Below are 23,045 nucleotides of genomic sequence, written 5' to 3' on the forward strand. Positions count from 1 at the left end.
CCTTTCTGTAGACAAAGGTCAGGGTGGGGGTTGGAGGGCAGGAAGTAGGAGGCAAAGGCAGCCTTGAAACACTGCCAGTAAAATCTCTTTTTCAAGAGTCTGCCAGACAAGAAAACGAACATCAGAATGGGCTCTAAGCTGCTGCCTCCTTAATACACAGTGAAGTTCTTGGTTGTATTTGGATACCTAAGGAAGGGATGGGTTTGAAGTCAGGGAGTCAAGCGCCATTCTGTGCCAAGTTCTTTGTGTACTAAGCTAAGTGTATGCTCCAGAGGCCAATAGTTAGCCCTGACTTCTTAATCCTTCTGCACCAACCTGCGGGGATCTCAGACATGTTCCAGCGTAGCCAGCCCAGTTCTCCCGCCTGCTTCTCGAGGCTGTTCATTTCACTGTGTTTGGTTCAGTGTGTGTGTGTGTGTGTGTGTGTGTGTGTGTGTGAGAGAGAGAGAGAGAGGGGGGGGGCAACACTCTAGGTCATTTCTTCTTGACTTGCGTCTCACCTGGGTCTGGAAGGGACACAGGTTAGCCCTGCCTGAGACTTCTCGGTGCAGAGCCGTTTTTGACTTGGCTCTGGGATGAGTGGGTGGTTGAAACGTGATCTGTACTCTGAAGACCATTTGCTGTTTCTGAGCACCCTAGGGTCCTGTTCTCCCTTTCAGCTGAAAAGCTGTTATCTCTGACCATCTGTTGTAGACATGCTGTCTAAGGATGACACTGTTTTCACTGTATTGAGGGAAATGCTTAATGTCAATTTTAAAGATAGGTCATTTTTCTGTTTAATTCATGGTGGCTTCCTTGAAACCTTCATATTCCTTTGGGACAGTTGAGTTCTCTCATAACAGCATGTCTCACTTTCTTTTTTAAGGATGAGTAGGTTAGGACCTGGCACCTGGTAACATGGATTAACTGCTGACCACCACCCCTCACCCCCACCCCACAAAACCACAGCTGACATATTACAGAAAAGCACCCTCAACTCTGCCTTGAACTGGTATGGCAGGGTTCTTCTGTTTTAATTAGCAGGCAATCATCCCAGAAACTTATCTATGGATGGGTGGGCTTTGCATAACTCCCAAGTCACAAGCTTAAGTTATAAATGGTCACCATGAAATACCTTTAATACAGGTATTATTCTCTACTAACAGGGAATTCTCAGATCTCTGGGTGTGAACTAAAGAGGACAAGTGTGGACAGGGTTGTCCACAGGAGAGCCACCCTCCACTCACAGCTCTTACCTAAATGACTTTAGGTAATTCATCTGGGAAGTTAACGATTTAAAATTTTTGCAAGGAAAGAAGTTACTTAACCAAATTCTCAGCACAGCCATATGTATAGAGAGACAAGTAAGCTGGGTTGAAGTATTTCTAGCATTTCTGAGCAGATGAAGAGTTTGGTTTCTACTTGTATCTGCTTATATATATTGATAACTTCTCAAAACTCAAGGTATACCCCTCAGTTTCTAGCTCTATCTTGAAACAAAGTTTTGTTTAATAAGACAAGATACACGTCTTTAAGCTACTAAAACAAAGCTTTAAAAGATACTGTTAAGGTTACCTAAGTAACAACAGCATACCATCTGGTATGTAGAAATGATATTTATGGAACAGTCACTGTGTGCTGGGCACAGCTTTCACATTTAATCTTCATTATCCATTACTGTGATGCGATTTTAATTTCTGGATGTGGAAGGCCAAGGTCACACAGAACAAATGATGGAGCTGGTATCTGGCAGCTCTAGTCTAGTTTTGAAAGTGACTGCACAGTTCACCCAGTTTTTAAAAAAAAAGATCCTCTGTGCAGCTTTAGTGCTGAGAGTCCTTGACTTGCATGTACAAGGCCATGGGCACTATCTCAAACACTGCAAAACAATTTCAAAAATTTATATTATTTTGCTCTCTACCATTTTGCTACATCCCATATCCCCATACCCCAAATGTTTTCTAAACCACAGAATCTTAGCAGGGCTTCTGAGGCTTAAGTGGGATCTACCTATGAAACTCCACATGCCTAACACCCAGAACACCCCTGGAAACGGTCACAAATAGTTTCAAAATTTCTGATGCAAAGCTCAAGCCTATATTGTCCATGTGCAAACTAAAAGTGCCGAGGGGCCACCTAATCTGCTCAAGGTCTTGCAACTTCTCGTTTCCAAGGCTGGATTGGAATTCGAGCCCCCTGTTCACTGGCTGCCTTCTCTGGTTCCAAGATTCTTCCTCTTGAGCAGTGTCGTGCGTGATGCCAGTTGGTGAAGCCATGGACGACGTCTCCGGTCCCTGCCATTTCTTCCTTCTCAGCTTAGAGTGGGTCTGCTTGGACCTGGGCAGGGCCCCAGCAGTGATTGGCAGGAGATGGCTGGCCACTGCATGCCTGTCCTGCCATCTTACCAGCTTTGCACACGCCTTGAAATGATACCGGTGTGAAACTGGTGCCGCATTTCTCAGGCACCAATGTCTCCCTGTGGAGCTGAGTGCACTTCATGCCAGTTTCCCCTGTGGCTCTCAAACTTCATGGAACTTGGATCCAGTTGTAGCTATAAGGTGTGTGCTGTCTCTGTGGACATGATTAAGAGAAACATAAAAAACAAGACCCAGGGATCAACTTCACTTGTAGGCCAGCTAGGTTTGCTAGTCCCAAACAGTTCCCAGTAACTGCTCTCTCACTGTAGTTCATTTGTTTTCCTGTGAGCCCTGGGCCTGTTACTTTATCAGGCAGTGGTCATGTGTCCCTCAGAGCCTGTTGGTTGACTATAGTTTGTTAGTTTTTTTAGATAGATTCGGTGTGCCATCAGGATAAATGTTGATTACAAGCTTTATAAACTGTGAGCCTGTTAAGAAATGAGTGTTTGGGTGTGGTGGCTTATGCCTGGAAGCTCTCAAACTTGGGAGGCTTGCCACAAATTTGAGGCCAAAACCACCAAAACTACTATGTGATGCTTTTAAGACTCAATCAAGCATTCCTGTCTGGGAGTCCTTTGTCCTTAATATGTCCCTTTAATATCCATGGAGCTGTTGCAGAGTTTAATGTGACAAAGGGTTTTTCATAATTTGGATTTTAAAGACATTTGTTGGGAGCCGAGTGTAAGAACTTAGAGTTGCTGGTTAAGCAGTATCTGATTTCTTCTGTGAGTTCTATTTTTTGGAGAGAGCTGTGGTCAAATTTCCTAGGAGAGGGGACATCAGCACAGATGCTTGCCTACTATTTCAGAAGACTCGCTAGCCCCACCTTCCCCTAGGTTGCCTAAACAGGAGCAATTGAACCTATAGTTACCCAATCACTTCTCATGTATGACTACAGACACGTGTGGAGATGTAAAAGCCCTGGTATGCAGAGAATCAATTTATTTGGGTAGATTTTCTATAATTTTTGTCATTTGAGTCAACTAGTAATATAACCTAGAGACGGGGTGGAGTCATTCATTCATACTGAAGTTATATTTGTGCGTATGGTCATTTGAAGAGTTCCCCTACAAGTGGGGAAGGGAAGATGTGAGCAATTTGGGTAAAACTGACACCGAAACACAAGTCATCTCATGCAAGCATTTGGGGACACTCCAAGCTCGGCATGAAAGGAGGCAGAAGTGGCTTCCTGAGGGTGGATGTGAAGGGTGACAGGGAGAGAGGGGCAAAGGCAACCGCAAACTCCGAAGTCCTTAGGTTGAGCCTCTGAAATGCAACCAACCCTTTGACATACCTCAGTGTCCCTTCCTGAGGGCGGTGAAGGCCTGTGAAACACTTTCCTTGGAGTGCAAGATGGGGAAGGAGCTAGGCCTTTTGCCACTTGGCTCAGGTTAACATGGAACAGGGAAACTTGAAGCAATTCAGAAGAAAAGTTAATTTAGATTTATCCTTCCCCACCACCAGACTACTATAAGCCCAGTTAAGGTGGGATAAAACAACAAAACAATCAAAAACTACCTTTTCTCCTTATTCATTTGACAATTTGAGAACTTGAGATGACAGACTTTTGTTTTTAAAGTTGTCCCTGTACAAGCTGCTGGGTAATTGAATGATGACTTGAATATTTGAAGAGTGAAGGGTCCCAGGTTGACACATATACTGACTGGCTTCACCGGTCTCGGCCTCCAGTGAAGTGCTTTGCCTAGTCAATCCTGGTGAATACAGACGAGGGACTAGCTTAGTCACAAGGATGGAGAGCTGGTGAGACTCACCTCAGCTGGGATGGACACAGTGCTGGAGCTTTGTCAGCCCGCTGCTTGACTCAGGTTGAGCAGTAACTCCCCCCCCCCTTTTTTTTTTTGGAGACAGGGTCTCACTATGTAGTCCTGGTTGTCCTGAAATTTACTAGGTAGATCAGGCTGGCTTCAAACTTAAGAGATACATTTGCCTCTGCCTCAACAGTGCTGGGATTAAAGGTGTGTACTACCATGCCTGGCTCAGAAAGAACATTCCCTCATTTAAAGATACAAAACTTTTTTTTATTTTTAATTGCAGTCAGGGTCTCACTATAGCCTAAGTTGACCTCAAGCTCTCAATCTCCAAAACTTTGAGGTGAGGGCTCAAATGACATCGTAAGTGGAAAGTTTTGTATCATGAAATTTTATTTAAAGTACAAAAATCACTGAAATATTGTATTAAAAAAAACCTTCAGCATATATGGTTTTAGGATATGTGAAATATAGTCCTAGCCCTAGATATCTCATTATGTATATGTAAATATCCCCCAATGAAGAAATGCCTTCAATTCAAAATACTTTAACTTTTCAACATTTCCAGAAAACTGAGAATGGAAAAATCTGGGCCATGTTACTCTCTTAGATGCTCCCCCCAGTGATCGATGGCCAGTGGTTGAACTGTTTACATACTGTGGTGGTTATTGTCAACTGGACAAGCTCTAGATCACTTCCGGCTCACCTGGGAGGGAAGGCCCACCTTAACTTCAGGCAACAGGACTCCATGATTGGGGTCCCTGACTGACGGAGAATGAAATGCTAGGGGAGAACCAGTGTTCCCTTCAGCTTCCTGAGTGCAGTGAGCAGCTGTGTCCTCAAGCTCCCGATTCTGTGACTTCTCTAGAAATAAAATTTGCCTTCCTTACATTGCTTTGGTGAGGAATTTCATCACTGCAAGAAGACACATACACACAGGAAGGATCTCACTCCAGACAGATGGTGGGTCTCTAAGCCACCTGTATGCTGTCCTAGTTGCTGTGTATTATGTGCAGCTGCCCTGTGTCCAGAAAGCAACGTTTCCTTGTCACCCTCTTACAATCTTCCCACACCCTTTCTATAATGATCCCCGAGCTTTGGAAGAGGGGTATGATACAGATACAGGGCTGAACCTTCCAGTTTTATTCTCTGCACCTTGGTCAGTTGTGGGTTTTCTGTGTGAAATCACCTTCTATTGCAAAAAGAAGCCTCTTTCATGAAAGTTGACAGGTGCACTAATCTATGGATATAGCAAGCAATTCATTAGGAGAAGGTTTAATACATGAATACATGCTCCCCTTGGGGCCTATAATCTGTCCAGACACAGGTCCTTGGCCCTCATAACAGTGCCAGGTTTGGGTTCAGCTTGTAGAGTAGAGCAGACTGTAAATCCAAACAGAAGATGGATGGTTAATCCCATGACATTCACATCACCATTGTACCAGTGGGCATGTCTTGCCAGACTGGTTACTGTTACAGCTTGCAGGGCTCACAGCTAGGTAAGGTTAGTGACTTTAGGCCAGGCATGGTGGCACATGACTTTAAGCCTGGTGCTCTGGAGACAGAGGCAGGTGGATCTCTGCATTCAAGGCTAGCCTAGTCAGCATAGTGAGTTCTAGGCTTGCCAGGGCTACACAGTGAGACCCTGTCTCAAAAACAAAACTTCCTTTTCTTCGCTGGTAGCAATCATAGCACCTTCAAGCACCATAAGAGCTAGCTGGTAGGAATGAAGTTTCCAGGTGAGCACCAGCTTGATTTGTGACTCATGTATATCTTCAGCAGTAGGTTTTCCTATGGTGTTCTAGAGTATAACCAAGAGCATTGGCAATAGCCTGTAATGTTTCAAATTATCTTGTGTGTAAGGGGCGAAGAACTGGCCCAGAACTTAAGGATCCACTTGCCCCTGCCTCCCTAGTGGTTCTGAGATTAAAGGCATGTGACACCATGTGCATCTCTTTCAATTTTAATAGATGGTTTTGCTGGGTAAAACAGTTATACTCTTCAAGGATTTGGACTATAGCTTCCCAGACCCTTCTGGCTTTAACGTTTCTGTTGAATAATCAGCCTGCCTCTATAATTGACTTGTTTCCTCCCTTGGACCTCTAAAACCCTTTCTGTATTTTGTGCTGTTAATATTTTAACTATAGCATGTTGTGGATAATTTCTTTTCTGATCTATTTGTTGTCCTCAGATGTTATGTCTGAACAGGAATCTTTTTCTCTAGGCTTGGGAGATTTTCTTTCATGATATCACTGAAGATGTTTTCTATGCCTCCACTATGGTTTTCTTCTCCTATGCCTAAAATTAGGTTATGTATTTTTAGGGGGTTCCAAAACTCTCCATGCTACAATTGTTATTTTCCTAAGAATTCTCTTGACCTTTACTGAGAGATCCAGTTCCTCTGCTTTGTCTTCCATCCCTGTCTCTGTTTTAGACATAATCCATTTTGATGTGGTGGCTTTCCACTGAGGTTTTTTGTTTTTGTTTTTGTTTTACGCGTCAGGGTTTCTCTGTATTGTTTTGGAGGCTGTCGGTCCAGCCCGGCCTCGAACTCACAGAGATCCGCCTGCCTCTGCCTCCCGAGTGCTGGGATTAAAGGCATGCGCCATCACGGCCCTGCATTCCACTGAGGTTTTTATTTGGTTTATTGAGATTTTTCATTTGTAATTGTCTATTGTCATGTCTTGGACCAGCTTCCTAATTTCATTCATCTCTTTGACATCTTTGAGTTGTTTGACCATAGCTATAATCATTCTTTTGAATTCTAAGTTCTTGTATTTACACCAGGGGTCATTACTATGGGAATTGTATTTTGTGGAGGTGACATGTTATTTGGGCTTTCTGAGTTGGGATTTGCATATCTAGAGTTTGTTGGTTGGTGTGTTTAGTGGTTAGGACATTAATTCACAGCAGCACTGAGAATCTCCATTCCTGTTTGTCTAGTAAATGGTGATACAGACACTATGCAGGTCTTCTGTTCCTCTGCTACAGTTTTCAGTTCTAGAACAAGTTTTTCCTCACAGTATGGACTTTGTCCTGGGTCTCAAGGCTGGGTAGGGCAGCTGGTAGGGCTCATGTGGTGGCTGAAGAGTCCCTTGTGGGTCTTGGAGGAAGACAGGCTCAGAGGAGGGGGCTCTCGCTGGTAAGCAGTCAGAGAACTTGGGTGACCCAAACGGAGGATAATGGGAAAGAAAGTGCAGATAGCCTACTAGACCCACACCAACACGGGGTGGCTACAGGGTCACTGGGATCAGGTGAGTCTCAAAGGGAGAGAGGAGGGTGTGGTCCGAATAGGGGCCTTGGGGGAGGGAGAGCAGTCACCCTACCTGCCTGGGTCTGCGCATATGTGGTGGCTGGGATCTGGGGGGGGTATGTCTAAGATAATATTATATTTGGAAGACCACCCACCTGTTTAACAGAGTTCAAATACAACAGTCTGGCTTTTTTTTTTTTAATGAGAAACATCTGAGTTGTACATACACAAATAGTTCCAAGTTTCTTTACCAAGCCCTGGTGGCCAAACAGCTCAACCAGACCCAATGTGTCTCTTTTAAAATAGGAGAGTTCTTAAAAAATTAACTTATAAAAACATCCCTAGCAAGTCTGGTGTTTGGCATTTACTGTACATTTAGTCCAAAGCTCAAGCTAAAAATCTTTTTGTTTTAAAATCAAAGTTTACATTATCCATGTGGTTGAAAAATATGCACAAATAACCACGTCCATGCAATAAAATTTCTTTAAAAAATTTTAAAGCAATATAAAAGAGCTGACCCAGGTACAGTACAGGACATTTTTGTTTATAACTGGGAGTGCCGACTGGGGGAAACGGATTCTCAACATTTAAAATGTGTTTGAATCAACCGTGACTGGAGTTTCCAAACCATTACTAAGGTAGGGACCTACCGGCTTCTTGGATATAGTTCATTTATGTGCTGAACATCACTGTTCACGGGCCTTACATCAACTGTGCTACAAATACAGTGTTTTACAAAGTGCGTGGCTCTTCGGGAAGCCCCCCCCCTTTCCAGAGTTCTCAGAACCCCATCTACTAGCTTTGTCTGAATGCCAGATCCTGCTGCGTACTTGGTTCTCTGTCCCAGAGGAAGGACATCTTGCCTGAGTTGTCCTGGGCTACCAGAGTCCATCTGGACAAGATGAGGGAGGTGTCTGCAGCAGGTGCCTGGATCTTGTCAAGGCTTGGAGTCACTCACAGCTTGGTCTGGTTCCATGAGCTGAGCACATGTGGCCAGTAGGCTGTTGGCACTGCAGCTGGCAGAGCCCTCTAGGTGGGAGGCGGCCCGTTGGTGTACCGCAGCATGGGGTAGAAGGAGCGGGCGAAGTTGTTGGCCTGGGTGCAGCTGTAGTCCTCTTCAGAGGCGGGCAGCAGGCAGGCCAGGAGCAGCAAGAGCAGGAGCAGCAGCTGCAGGGGCAGTGCTGCCCTGATCACCCTTGAGAGGAAGGAGCGTCTTGGCTGGGAGCTGCCAGGGCCATCGAGGTGGGGCAACCTGCCAATAGAGAGGTGGGGGGAAACTCATCAGGAGGCCACACCCACCCTTCATTATCTGACTACATGCTTATGGGAAGACACACAGGATCCTGGGATGTGATGGTTAATTGACACTATCAAACCGACAAGATCTCAAGTCATAGAGAAGCCTTTGGGCATGGGGGTGAGGGATTATCTAGATTAACTGAGGTTGGGAAGGTCTGATTTAAGAACCACGAGCCGGAATAAACTCTCCTTTACTTACGTTGCTCTGTCAGGGTATTTTGTCATGGTATTTTTTCACAACAGTAAAAAAGTAACCCAGACACTTGGGGTGTGCTTTTGGAAGAGAGCCTGGTCCTCCCCAGATGCATCTGGAGAGTGGCACCGACAAGGCCGGTGGGGGGAGGTTCCTGTGGGGACTTGATGCCATTACCTGCTGTCTGTCTCCTCTTCCTCTTCGGCAGATCTCTCTGCTCCAAACTGCTGGAACAAAGAGGCCCATGATGCAATGTGTCCCTTGTTAGGTCAGCTACCCCCACCCCCACCCCAGGTCACCTTCCCACCACTGTTGGGACTAGAGTCAACAGGGGCCCCCATCTTCCACAGCTTACTGTGACCTCAGAAAAGTCAGTCACCAAGAGAGAGCCTTTAAAAACTTATTTTTAATAACCATTTGTAAGGGCCAGTGAGAACAAGTAAAGGCACCTTCTGCCAATCCTGTTGATCCAAGTTCAATGTCCAGGATCCAACTCCTACAAGTTGTTCTCTGACCTACAAAGGCACGCTGTGGCATATGTGTATATACACTTCCATAAATAATTGTTAAAAAAAGTTACAGTTTGCCTTTTGGCCAGAAGGTTGAAGTAGATTGGTGTTGCCATGAAAGGTCCAATGGGTCTTGGAGTCTCAAGTGTCTGTCATCTTAATGACTGGTATTTTTGTTTTCCAAGACAGGGTTTCTCTGTGGCTTTGGAGGCTGTCCTGGAACTAGCTCTTGTAGACCAGGCTGGTCTCGAACTCACAGAGATCCGCCTGCCTTTGCCTCCCGAGTGCTGGGATTAAAGGCATGCGCCACCACCGCCCCACATGACTTGTGTTTTTTAAGGAAGGGTAGGCACTCACCTTTGCATAGGACGCTGGTGCAGAGGCAGCTAGAGGCTGTTCCCCGGAGTCCACTTCATCAAAGCTGGCCAGAGAGGGGTCTGGATTCTGAAAGCCACACCCAGTTGTTTAGGTTAGGGCAACACAAAGTTCTAGGTGGTCTCAGGAGCACTGTGCTTTATGAGCTCTTCAATGAGTCATTTGTCCCTACCCCAGCTTAAATCTTTCTAATTACTCTCTGCTCCCAAGCAAACAGACTCTTTGAGACAAAAGGCCATATAGCCCAAGCACAGGAAACCCATAATCTCAGTTGGCAATGGTCTCCATCTATCACAGATGTGTCCTGCTCCAAATGGGGCGGGGGAGAGCACAGTCTAGTATTCCTTTGAGTTACACCACATTTTCAAGAGAACTGAAAGTCATGAGAGAATAATTAAGAGAGAGAGGCCAGGACTGTGTGAGAAAGTGAGGATTTGTATTCTGCATGAATACAAGAGGATGGCAGGACCCGTCTTGCATATAACCCTACTAGTAGACAGGTATGCCTGTTGCCTGTTTTCAAGTGGCAGAACACATGCATGAGGCTTGTGCAACTTCTTTGATGGAGCTGCACAGCCAGACAGGCTGGGACTTTCACACAGAAGACTACCTGCCCTCTGCCACACTGAGGCTACAGCCTGTCTTCTTGCGACACCGAAGAGCGACAACTGGACTCACCAGGCTTCCCTGCAAGGACATCAGATCTCGAGCCACCTGCTCACGCAACTGTTTGAGTTTCTTCCCGATTACGTGGACCTTCTCTTCAGCCTCAATGTAGTCTTCTCCGTGCCCCTTCACGAGAAGGCTGGAGGCAATCTCCTGCAAGGAGCTGACTTGAGCCTGACGGTCTTCCAACTCCTGTTCCAGTTGCTAAAAGCAAGATGATGCAAAACAGTTGTCGGCAGGGAGTGGAATGTAACTTTCTATGTTTGGGGATGAATGCTAGGTATAGTTCAACTCCAGAACTTTCTATGGTTCACTGATACCAGTCTCAATCCTTGCTTAGCACTATTCAGAGAACAGCTTAAGTTGTACCCTACTCCTGCTTTTAGTTCCTTTTAAACTCTAAAGATAATTTGATGTTGAAAATTAGAGGAAAGAAGTGATGGGGCATGGTGTGAAGACTAGGCCCTTATATACTAGGTCAGGGAAACTGAAGTCACTGCTTAGCTAATATGAAGGATGCACCAGGCTGATCACTTGGAACCGTTATGGGATGTTTTCATGTTATGCTGCTACTACCATTCAAATTAAAAGAAGACAATTGGTTTCAATCACATTTCAAGTCCTTAGTAGCCACCTGACATGCAGACAGGACATTTGCACTCATGTAGAAAGTTCTCTTGGACACTGATACTATAGGGAATGGAGCTTAGCAAGGATTTTAGTATAAAATTCTTTTAAAGCAATGCCCAGAAATTTTTAAACATAAAACACTGAAAAATCAAACTACATATAAGCTTATAGATTAAAAACAAGTCTCACTGGGCAGTGGTGGACACGCCTTTAATCCCAGCACTCGGGAGGCTGAGGCAGGTGGATCTCTGAGTTCAAGACCAGCCTGGTCTACAAGATCTAGTTCCAGGACAGCCTCCAAAGCCACAGAGAAACCCTGTCCTGAAAACAAAACAAAACAAAACAAAACCCCCAAAATAAGTCTCTTTGCACACATGTGAGAATGTATTGGTCTCACCTTGGGCTTATTGGTGAAATAAATCTATAAAGACACAACTTCCAGAAATAAGTATTTTTACTATGAATATATAGACAACTCATGTTTCCCCCAAATGAACAGTACAGTCAGGCTTCTGTGTCCAAGGGTCTTGCATCCAAAGTCAACGAGTCATGGGTCAGAAAACATTCACAACTAAAGAATTACTGCTGTTCTGAAAGCAAAAATGCTTTCCTGGCTGCTATTCCATAAGTGTTGTATAATAGAAATTTATATAGCATTTACACAATACATTTGCATTGTAAGTAATCAAGAGATGATTCAAGGTATATGGGAGGATATGTGTAGGCTGTATGCAAATAACAAATGCAAAAACATGTACATTTTACTGAATGGACTCAAGCACCCCCAAATCTGGGTATGTGCAGGAGTCTAAGGCCACTCTCCTGTGGGAATCCAGGGCTGAATGTATTAACAGTGGAAAAAAATGCTTCAGTGGGCTTGAACTTCAAAAGTATTTTTAAAACACTGATGTCCCTAAGTCCAGAGAGTCTTAAAGGTGTCTCTCTGTACGAACCCATGAGTCACAGCCACCAAGAACACTGGGAAAGCTCCAACCCATGGAAGCAGACAGTGGCTTGTGGTGCTGTGGGAGGAACTTACCGTCAGCTCTTTGTGAGCCTCCAGGAGGGCCTGGCGGTCTGCCTCTGGGCTGGTGATACACGCCTTCTGCCTTCGGCTCTCCACACTCGCTAGCCACAGGAGCAAGTCGTGACTCAGCTGGTGGAAGTCCTTTAGGAACAACACTCGTCAGAGGCAGCCTGCCCGTTCCTAGCCATGAGATGCCAGCCTTATACACATCCCATTGCTTAGTCCTAAAAATGAGGCCTGGGGGCAGGTGCTCCATGATTCCCAGGTTTCAGACGGAAACCCTGAGCATTAACGAGCTCCCCTCTTACAAGGCCAGGTCTCTGAATCTCTCAGACCAAAGGACACACAGAGAGAGGCAGTTTCCTTAACCCAGTGGCATGCTTGCTGTGACTCTTACTTCCAGGGTGGGTGTGGGCTTGGGCTACAGACCTCGAAGTCCTGGGCAAGCACTGGGCTGAATTAATGGCACTAGGGAGCGGGGGCTTTCTTACTTCCTAACCCAAGCCAGCCTCGGTAATGTAAAGTTATCTTTGACTCCTAGCACATGGGCCAGGCTGCTGCTGGGCCAGGGCCTTGGGCTGAGTCAACATACCTGGCACTGCATGAGTGACTGTCGTAAGTCCGCTCTCCAGCTGTCCATCACCCCCTGGACTGTGTCCCAGGACAGGCTCAGCTGGTGGAGCCTATTTTGGAGTTCTGTGGATTCGGGGCTCTCGTTTGGCAGAGACTCCTTGTGGCTCTCGCTGACGGAGACCATGAAGGTCTTGTAGGTATCAAAGGCTTTTAATATCTCCTACCACCAAGGGAACAGACCCAGTTAGGACTTCCAGCAACATGGAAAAGAGGCTCATTTCCAATCCCTGTAAGGGACAGACCTTCGCCAAGCAAGCGAGTGGCCACCAAGACAAGTGAGAACTGGCCTGTGAGTGGCTGGGCAGCGTCAGCTGAGGGGGCTGCCTTACAAGGTTAGTGAATCTGGCTGGCTGGCTGGGTCTGAGAGCACAGGCCTGCCTTCTCACTGACAGGCTCCACCAGGCATGAGGAGACTCCACTGACCTCCACAGTCCCTCTCGTCACTGGCTTAGGCACTTGCCCCTAGGAACCGCAGGAACGCCACTCCTTTAAGAGGAACGGCGGTCTGTGTATACACAATGGGAAGGCACACACGTGGAGAAAAACTGGACAACCCCAGCACTCCTGTCCTGAGCTTAGGACCTCAGATTTATCTGCTCAGGGCACCTCCAAAATGCAGGGTTTAAGCTGCCCCTCCCCTGCACCCTGGGCTGCTGCTGCTCAGGCCAGGGCTGATCACATGGGTAACAAATCCTAACTATCACAGATAGTCAAGTTGTCGATGTTAGCCCTGTGTGAACTACCTCATATAGGGCAGCAGGGCTGGTTTTATGCTGCCCCACACTGGTAACCAGCACCTCCTCAAGAATCTAAAATCCAGATCTTTCCAGCCCCTAGGATCTGAGCCAAATCCCCAAAGAGCTCTTCTGGGCTTGATGATTATCTGTAGATTCTCTCCCATGTGCAACAAGAAACCTGCATCTCCGTCCTTACTGAAGTAAAAGCCACTGACCTCTACACACATTACCCGCATGCTGCCAGCTCCACCAAACCCAGGTCTGACCTGTGTGCTCGGCACCACAGAGCTGCCTGCCTGCTCCACAGAGCTGCCTGCCTGCTCCACAGAGCTGCCTGCCTGCTCCACAGAGCTGCCTGCCTGCTCCACAGAGCTGCCTGCCTGCTCCACAGAGCTGCCTGCCTGCTCTGGTTTCCCCGCCCCCCCCCCCCAGGGCTCCACTCACTTGCAGCCTCTTCACCCTGAGTGCCATTTCCTGGATGTCGGAGGGAGGCTCTGCCAGCCTCAGGGTTTCCAGCTCTGCTTCAGTTTTTTCGAGCCAAGCCGTGATGTTGCCGATGTCAGAGTTCAGCTGCTGCACGTTCTCTTTCATTCTGAGTTTGCCGTGAAGCTCTTGCGCCTGAATCAGCTCCCATCTGTCGAAGGCACCTGGAACCCAAAGCTGCCAATTAAAGCAAAGCAGTGAAGCGAGCAGATGCTCTCAGCTGGGCTGTGAGTGGTCAGGACGGCAACAGTGAGTCCAGGGTCTTCCTGAAGGAGGATCAGGGCCAGGGAGCTCTCTCTTTTGGAATGTTCGGATTCAAGGCCCAGCCCCTCCACTCCCACAAAGGCTAGGAGGAGGTGGGGACAGAGGGTGAGGAAGCCAACCTGGGGACCATAGGTCTTCTGGCCTCTAGTCCATCATCTCAGGAGCCCTTGCTGTTTTGACTCACAAACAACAAGACAGTGTGGTAACCTCTACTTTGTGTTTAGCCCAGCAATTGCTCTGGTAACTACTGGACTAGTCTTATGAGGCAGTTGAGACAGTGTTAGTTTTTTAATCCCAGCATTGAGGAGGCACAGGCAGGCGGATCTCTGAAGCCAGCTTGGCCTACAGGGCAAGTTCGAAGATAGCCAGTGCTACACAGAGAAACCTTGCCTCAAACAAAACAAAATATGCATTTCATCTTTTGGGGATCCTTATGTCACTCACTGTATAAAGCACAGTTTCCAAAGGGCCAGGGCCACAGATGTGCCTAACCCCAGCACCACAAAGGGGAAAAAAAAATCCAATTTTAAGAGAGATGCTGAGAGATTCATTTATAAACACAAATTGGCTTATTTTGAAACAACAGGTGCTACAGTGGGGTGGGTTTGGCAGTCTTGGTGAATTGTGCCATAGCTTGATCTCCAATTAATGTTCTATCAAGTAATATGCTGACGTAAACACCTGGCTAGGCCCAGATCCCAAGCTCCACATCTGCTAAGGGATCCCATTTTTGGTACCCGGCTGCTGTCCCGTCAGAGTGTCCAGCTGCTCATCTTCCTGCTGGCGGCTGCCCTTTGAGCCTCTTGTGCCTTCTTTGCCATCGTCAGTGCCTTGACGTAACAACAGCTTTACCTGGAACAAGCCAGTTTTTAGGTTACATAGCCATAAAATCAAAAAGGAGCTAAAGAACATGTGGGCTCACAGGAACAGTAAGGAAACAAAGACCCACAGAAAGGTGACTGATAAGTGACAGGTGCATCACCGCACACAAGATTTGTAAGCAAGCAGACCCGAGGGCAGAGAGCAACCCTCGGTAACCGCCCAGGAGGCATGTCAGTGATGGGGTAAAATGGCCTCTTTAATCTGCATCCTCCCTAAGGGTCTCCACACAAGCCATGGGAAAAGCCAAAGGTGATCACTGATCTCATGAGACAGCTCCTGTGGTGGCTCTTTGACACCCTCACCGTGTTTTACAAAATCTCCTACCCCTCTACGTCACCAGGCTGAGGTGTTTGGCATGTTTCTCTCTGTGAATGGGAACTGTGGGATCCTCCGCCTCTCTGGGTCATTCATTATCAAGCATCTATGCTTCAACGTACACAGTGACTTTTCTTGCTCCCAAAGAGCTGAGCGGCCTATTAGGAGGGACCTTTCCAAAAATAAACGGATCCTTTTTAGAAAAGCGGCGCTTTCTCCAGGTTGCGTCTAGATGGCCTCTTGGTGTGGGAATGGGGAAAAGGAGACTTCTGGCCTCGGGTAAGACAGAGGTTTCACATCAAGTGGAAAGGCTGAGCTGCTGAAACTGGCCAGGAGAGGAACACAGGCCTGATGCCTGGAAGGAGCCGAAGCACGGGGTAGGAGAGGGCTCCGGGCTGGAGCACAGATGGAGAGAGTAAAAGAGACAGCTGTCTGCTAAGAAGAGGACAGGTTCTGAAATGGGCGCAGCCCAGTCTGCATCTGATTTGACCAGTTAAAGGCAGAACTGTCTCCAAAGACTTAGTTAACAGTCACCCCCAGACACAGAGGGCACTTCGGCTAAACCCACTTCCGCTGCTGCTGGCTTCTCTGAAAGATGCTTGGGGCACTAGAATGCACGCTGTGTTTTAACCCCACCTCCCTCATTGTTAATGCTTCACAGCTAACCTTCTCCCTGATGCTGTCTCCAGCTGCTGTCCCACTGGGGCACGAACTCATGCAACTAAGAGGCGCAGGCTCATTGTTATAAAAAAGCACCCCAGTACTGTATTAACGAGGGCCACCATTCCAAGGGACTCCTCCCTGTACACACATGGGTCCCACTGTATGAGGCAGGTCTATGAGGTGAGGAAGGCTTACAGAGCACCCCATGCCTCACTGTCATGGCCAGGGAACCAAATCCACATCCTCAACACCACCAAGTCAGATAATGAAGCCCCTTTTTTATTCTCTGATGTGCAGTCAGAAAGCAAATATGGCAGGGATTTGAGAGCCAAGAGGCAGCTCAGGAAGGCTCTGTGATTTATATGGATAGTTGCCTCTAATGGAAATAGTTCTCTTGTCACGTCACGACCAGCACACACAAATTCAGGGGATGGAAACCTTTCTTTAAAGCTAGTCCATTGCCTGGGTTCTAATGAAGCATGGGAACCTCAGGAGAGGGCCTTGCTCTTTGGGTGGTGCTAGGAACTGAACTCAGGACAAGCTAGGCAAGCTCTACCACTGACATCTCCTTCCTGAAGTCCCCTCAGAAGAGATCCCACCACTGTGAGCAAAACAGTTCAAAAATGAGATTGGAAGTGCATGCAGGTGCCTGGGCTACATTCCCGGCAGGTCAAGACTTACATAGGCTGGTTTGTAAGGGGTGCTGGCATCCGAGGGGACTGGTGCTACAGTCCTGTCACCTTCCATTGCTTTGTAGTGATGCTTGGGATGGGAAGGGTTGTCAGGAACATGCCATGAATGGCCCTCAGAGATGGATTTACCTGAAACAAAGTGTCACACTAATTAGGGTCTACTCTCCAACCAAAGGATTCGTATTTAGTGACATAAACATGGTCACAGGTGACATGGCATCAGGTTATAATATCAAAATGAGTTCTGCAGCTTTCCTTGCAAAGCATGCATGTTTGCAAAAATGTCAGTATGTCTTAGGAAGAAATGAAATGAGTCATGCAACTGAGCGACATTGCACCTTCACGAGATGGGACCACAGCGGAGCAAGACGGACATATGATTTGCTGCGGGGTGAAGAACATTCCGGGTGGGGCTGGAGTCTAGGCTGGCGGGGACCATGTGGACAGTAAGGCCAGGTCTGGGGGCTAAGAGGTTAGAAGGCCTCTGAGGAGTGAGGGCAAGAGCCACCGTGAAGTTGGGCTTAAGGACCAAACAGCTGCCGATAGCCGTCTATTACCACAAAGGTGGGGGCAGGGCTAGAGCTGCGAGTCAAGGAAAGGTTTCTTCTGCTGTGGCAAAAGCAATGGTCCTTTCTACCCCCAGCCACCCATCTCAGGAAATCACCAGAAGCAAGGAAATAGTTTGAAACCAAGCCACCATGAAGAAAGCTTGGCCTATGCCGGAGGACTCAAGTTAGGTGGAGGAAAAAAAACAAAACAAAACTGTACAAACGCACTGTACAAAAAGTCTTTCTGCGGGCCTAGAAGTGGGTGCGGGGAGGGTGCTGAGACCACTCTGGGATGGGGTTGGATCTTATACGGGAGCACGCAGGTATGGTGAGTACAGCAGGGTAAATACACCATGGCACGAGGACCGAGGCGCATGGTGTCCCCAGGAGGCACAGGTCAGACGTGACACGGGAGCAAGGTTTAGGATGCAGTGTTGTGCCATGAGATGCGGCCATGTTGAGACACATGCACGGGCAAGGGGCCTACCAGAAGATGCTTTCAAAGATTTTGTGGTCATTTTAAGATATGCCTCAGGATTTTCAGGGATTTCTACATCTGAAAAAGAATAATGTCATTGTCCTTACCGGAGGTGCCTAGGTAGTAAGTCAACACAGCAGAGACATTGCCAGCCGGGAGGAGGGGGTTAATGACGCTATCTCTTTTTTATTCAAAGAATTTTCAAAAACCAGAAAGACTGTTTTCCCAGTTAACTCCTGTTCATTATGGTGGCGGGTTAGGGGCACATATGGCAAGAAGAGTCACACTCAATCTACCGATAAGCTTTGATAAACTCCATGAAAATAATCATGAGTCTTCCATTGGTTGGACTCAGCAGTGGACAACACTAAAATCGGAACATGAATTTCATCCAGTCTGTAATAGGAGCGAGCTAATTCTCAGGTGAGGAAAACGGTAGGCAGGACAGAAACCGGAAAGCCACAAGCCTGCACCTGCTACAGGCTGGACTCTGGGTCACTGAGAATTCGCTGTGTTGCTATGGTGTTAGGAGTACAGCCAAACGGGTCAGGTTCACAGGCTTTGGGGAAGTGCCGTTACCTGACAGTGCGCTGTAGAACGGGCCCTCCTCGTCGTCTTCGTGAGAAGATGATCCCCCCACATCACCTGTGTGATCCCACTCCAGAGGGATAGAATCCACACTGACGGGGGTCTCACAGCCAGACCGCTCATGTCCCAGAGCCGGGGGCACAAGGTGACACAGTGACTGGGGACACGACGGCTCCTCTATCTCTCTCCTCTTACGCCAAGAGTCAGCCTGGATCTCTCGCGGGTCCTCTATGTCCGTTTCATTCTCAGAGGCTTCCTTTTCATCTTCTAAGCTCTAAATGAGGAGTACCCAGGCTTTAGGATGAACTAATTTAAAGGCTGCTGCGGCCGCAAAAAGCTTTGGAAGTCTGCCTGTCCAGCAGTTCTGAAACTGGCTGGCATTAACATTGCCACACGTGCGTGAGAATCTATGGAATCCTGGGAACCCAAGTGAAAACGGGGCATCGTATACTCCAATCTCAGTGCTCCTACTGGAGGCAGAATTCCTGGACATTCAATTGCCGGTTTGACATATACAGCATGGTCTGGTTACAGCGACCAATAGCTGTGGTGGTCCTCTGACCTCCGCGCATGCTTCATGGTACACTTGTACAACCCCCCCCACACACACACCATTTCTACAAAGTTCTCAGGGCTTATGTATGGTTATTCAACTTTCAACAATCCACAACGGGGCCTGGAATCTGAATTTTTAAGAGAAATGTAGCTTTTTTTCTTAGCATAAAATAAAATAATAAAGTTGAGCATCTAACCTAAATAAGTTTATCTAGAGAAGAAGGAAGCAATGGCAAAAGTGTTCTGTGGTGTGTGTGTGTGTATGTGTGTGTGTGTGTGTGTGTGTGTATGTGTGTGTGTGCGCGTGCGCATGTGTTTGCAGGTGCATGTTACATGTGTATACATTTATGTGGATGCATGTGTATGAAGGTCAATACCATGGGTTGTGATAGTTAATTTTGATTGACAACTTGATGAGATTTAGAGCACCATGGAAACACATGTCTGGGCATGCCTGTGAGGGATTTTGTGAACTAGGGTAAATGAGGTGAGACCTACCCTAAGTGTGGAGGACACCGTTTTGTGGGCTGCGGTCCCAGATTGTTGAATAAAAAGGAATAAAAAAAAAAGCTGAATACCAGCATTAATCACTGGCTGCTTCCTGATGGGTGCACGTGACTTCTCTGCCATGACGGACTGTACCCCTTGGGAGCTACAAGAAGCCTTCCTTCCTGGACTTGCTTTCATCCGGTATTTTGGGGCTGCAGCAAGACAAGCTAACTAGTACAGGTGTCTTCCTCAACTGCACTCCATTTCTTCAGTTGAACCTGGAGCTGGCTGATTCAACTAGACTAGCTGGCCAGGAAGCTCCAGGGGCCTCCCCATCTTTGTCTCTTCCAGCACAGGGTGACAGGTGCTAATGCTACTTGAATTATAGCCAAACTAGACAACTTCTAGTAAGTTCTAGGGGATGCTGACACTGACCAGAAAAGCCCTGTACTAAGGATTAGGAGGGCAGGAGAAAGGAGTATGAACTCCTAAGCACCGTCCTTCCCACTGCTAAGTAACAGTGACTCCAAATCAGTAAGAGTGAAGAAAAATCCAAAACAAAACCAAAAAACCCAATGCCATTTTTGTTCCTATTACTGTTGTACTTGGCACCATTTTTAAAAATTAGCTTCTCAGTCATAATATGGAAAGAGAACATTCTAGAGCACTATCACCAGACAGCTCTGTAAAGCATGGCTGCCGCTGTCTCACAAGGCAGGTGTGAGGCCGTTCAGCTTCAGAGGTATGATGCCACACTGCCCTACAACCTGTGACACTACAACCTCTAACACTAGAGCACACACTTTTCCAGCAGCAGGCCCAGAGGCTGGCATGACACAGCTCTCTAAAGAAATGCACTCTTAGGGTTTCCTCTTCTTTCGTCACACAGTTCAAAACTCAACAGTTAAAACTGTTATACACTAGAGAAAGATAAAGAAAAAAAAGAGAAGAGAAATACAGAGGAAAAAAATCCCCCTGGGGACTGGAGAGATGGCTCAGTGGTTAACAGTACTTACTGCTCTTGTAGAGGACCTGAGAGTTCAGTGCCTAGTAGCCATGTCAGGCAGCTCACAAATGCCTGTAATTTCAGCACCAAGAGATCTGACACCCTATTCTGGCCACTAGGATATAACTAAAGGTTTCCTATGGAGACTGAAACATGCCATCCTATAGGCAAGCTCAATGTACACAACTCAAAATAGCTTCAGGAAGTCCCTGAAACTGATAAGATTCACTAGGCCCCTCCCTGCCAGAATAAGCAATGAAAGTCGAGAGTCTCCCTCAGATGAAAGTAAGCTGAGCTATGAGGACCCAGAGAAGCCAAGCTTGGAGGAAGATTCTTGAGACCAGAGCAGCTTCCTGGGAGAAGCAGGAAGCAGTTGAACTGCCTGGGAGAGGTTTTGAGGAACTAACGCACTTGGAAGGAACACTCTCCAACCTGTTGAGCTGTCTACAGGCTGCGCAGTATACTCCAGGTCCCCAGCTTTTCTGAGATGTCACCCATGATGGACTGGGCTTTGGTGATGCTGCTGCCCTTGAGTCATTTCTGCTCCTGTAAGTAACCCCGATAAAACCCACTGGCTCCCCAGGTTGGACTTTGGTGGTATCTGTACTGTGGGTTCCCTACGTGGAGTAAGTAGATGTGTGTGTTGTGTCTCCCCAGGAAAAGCTTTGTCACACAACACAGGAGCACCAGCACTCACGTGTGCAAACTCACACAAATACACACATAACTTAAAAAAAAATCTAAAAAACACACAAAACCAAACACTTAAAACACTGACTTCACAGCTATCAGAGCCATACAAAGACAGTGGAGTAGGGGGCCCAGTAGGATTCAGCACAAAGCTAGCACATTACCAAACCCACCATGACTGGATGGGGAGAGCTCCCAGAGAGCCGCCTCCCCGCCCCACGATCGAATGAAGCCCTTCCTTTTTTAACCTTATGGAGCAAATCGTGAGGCCTGGTACACGGTAACCGTCCCGAATCTTCAAACATCCGGTACAGTGTGCTCACTGAGCGCCTGGGAGCCCTGGTCAGTGGTCACCCTTACCGGGGCGTGGGAGGTCAGCCGCCGATGGAAGCGGGACACTCTGCCGAACACCTCCTGACAGTAGCGGTGCAGCTCCTCCAGCTCGTCTTCGATCAGCACGGCATCCAGGGGCTCGCTCTTCTGAATGAGCTGCTCCCCGAACACGATGAGCTGGTCGATCTTGTTGGTGTTCAGGGTAATTTCCTGTTGGAAGCCCTGTTTGGGAGATAAGACGGGACTTTGAAGACAGCCTCTTTCCTGGTGCGTCTAGGGTCTATTTCATCAGACAGGATTATAGGGGGAGAAAGCATTAGATGTCATTACGGTTTTGTCCCTTTTCCCTTTCAATTTTGTACCTGGTACCATAGCATCTGCTTTTAAGGAACTGACAGTGACAATCTAACAATTTGAAATAATTATATACTTTTTTCCAATTTAAAAAAATTCTAAATTTAACCCAGATGGCTATTCATCATTATGGGTACGGGGAGAGAATTTGTCTTCCTGACACTTGTTGGGAACAGAGCATTTCTCCACATAAACCGCTACTGGGCATCTGCCTTGCTGGGCACAGTGATAACAATAATTAGTGCCCACTGTGTTAAGGGGCAATGGGTTTTCATTTGGTGATGTTTTCTAACCAAGGAGAGAATGAATGTGAGGAAAAACTATAGTTTGAGGCTGAACATGGTAGTACATGCCTGTAATCTCATCATCAGGGAAGCTGAGGAAGGATGACTGCATGAGTTCAAGGTTTCCCTGGGCTACATAGCAAGAGCCTGTCTCAAAACAAACAGCAGAACTTCCAAACTGACTGTAAACAGCAGACGGTGTCTGTTCTTGGTCCCATCGGTGACACCTAGCTTGCCTTGCATGGACTCAAGTACCGGAGAAATGGCAACTTCGGAAGTTCAGTTCAGAACCTGAAACTAACATTCTCCTTAGAAGGAGCCCTTGACATAGAGGCTCAGTGTCCCTGCCTATAAGCAACATTCACACACAGGCGGAATTTAGTCTGGAGAGTTCTGGACCATTCTGAGCACCAGCTCAGGTTTGCACTGGCCAGCGATCTTCTGGGGTGGTGCCTCTTCACGAGGAAGCAGCACTTACGTTCAGTTGGCGCATCTTGTCCTCGGCATCACTCTCTGAGAAGTGCTCCACGTTGGTCAGCTGCAGGTCCATCTCCGTGAGCCATACGAGAATGCTCTCCCTGGTGCCCTCAAATTCTTCCCTTTGGTTGGTGAAGTACTGTGAAGGGAGGAAGAAAAACCACGTGTGCACGTCACCGTCATATTTGGCTGGAAGGAAACCCCATCTCTGGGGTATCCCAGAAGCCTCAGCACACTGCATCTAGAGCCTGGAGTCCTGTCTTGGCTGCGTGGTACCCCCCTCTCTAACACACACATCGGGCCTTGGCTTCCACCTCAGGGGATACAAGAGGGCTTGGTAATGGGAACATGCTCTCTTAGGTCCTTTCAGGAATTTGAAATTTTGAGTTTTCTAGTCTAAATCAGTGAATCTCCCCATCTTTGGTGTGTGTAGGGGGGGGGGTGCAGGTTGCCCAGG

The 23,045-nt window shown here is 47.3% G+C and overlaps 2 protein-coding genes across 8 annotated transcripts in view; one reads left to right on the plus strand and one right to left on the minus strand.

Moving 5' to 3' along the window:
- Esr2 (estrogen receptor 2) overlaps positions 1 to 5,054 on the plus strand; it is a 60,586-nt gene extending 55,532 nt beyond the window's left edge. Inside the window, exon 10 of the mRNA XM_040742918.1 lies at positions 4,734 to 5,054. Within this exon, the coding sequence (XP_040598852.1) occupies positions 4,734 to 4,791 (58 nt within the window). The 3' untranslated portion in view covers positions 4,792 to 5,054. The remainder of the gene's footprint in view (positions 1 to 4,733) is intronic.
- A 2,548-nt stretch (positions 5,055 to 7,602) lies between these two features.
- Positions 7,603 to 23,045, minus strand: part of Syne2 (spectrin repeat containing nuclear envelope protein 2) — a 293,751-nt gene continuing 278,308 nt past the window's right edge. For 4 of the 7 annotated variants that reach the window (XM_040742909.1, XM_040742907.1, XM_040742913.1 and 1 more), the window contains 13 exons: positions 22,590 to 22,727; positions 21,501 to 21,695; positions 18,392 to 18,674; positions 17,822 to 17,890; positions 16,776 to 16,915; positions 14,972 to 15,086; positions 13,932 to 14,134; positions 12,710 to 12,910; positions 12,130 to 12,258; positions 10,473 to 10,664; positions 9,777 to 9,863; positions 9,088 to 9,137; positions 7,603 to 8,670 (listed from right to left, as the gene is read on the minus strand). In XM_040742909.1, coding sequence (XP_040598843.1) covers positions 8,448 to 8,670; positions 9,088 to 9,137; positions 9,777 to 9,863; positions 10,473 to 10,664; positions 12,130 to 12,258; positions 12,710 to 12,910; positions 13,932 to 14,134; positions 14,972 to 15,086; positions 16,776 to 16,915; positions 17,822 to 17,890; positions 18,392 to 18,674; positions 21,501 to 21,695; positions 22,590 to 22,727 — 2,025 coding nt within the window. In that variant the 3' untranslated portion in view covers positions 7,603 to 8,447. The remainder of the gene's footprint in view (positions 8,671 to 9,087; positions 9,138 to 9,776; positions 9,864 to 10,472; positions 10,665 to 12,129; positions 12,259 to 12,709; positions 12,911 to 13,931; positions 14,135 to 14,971; positions 15,087 to 16,775; positions 16,916 to 17,821; positions 17,891 to 18,391; positions 18,675 to 21,500; positions 21,696 to 22,589; positions 22,728 to 23,045) is intronic. The other 3 variants (XM_040742908.1, XM_040742911.1, XM_040742910.1) reach the window with 3 other exon arrangements.

This window comes from Mesocricetus auratus, unplaced genomic scaffold (assembly GCF_017639785.1).
Source record: "Mesocricetus auratus isolate SY011 unplaced genomic scaffold, BCM_Maur_2.0 Super-Scaffold_15014, whole genome shotgun sequence".
Lineage (NCBI taxonomy): Eukaryota > Metazoa > Chordata > Mammalia > Rodentia > Cricetidae > Mesocricetus > Mesocricetus auratus.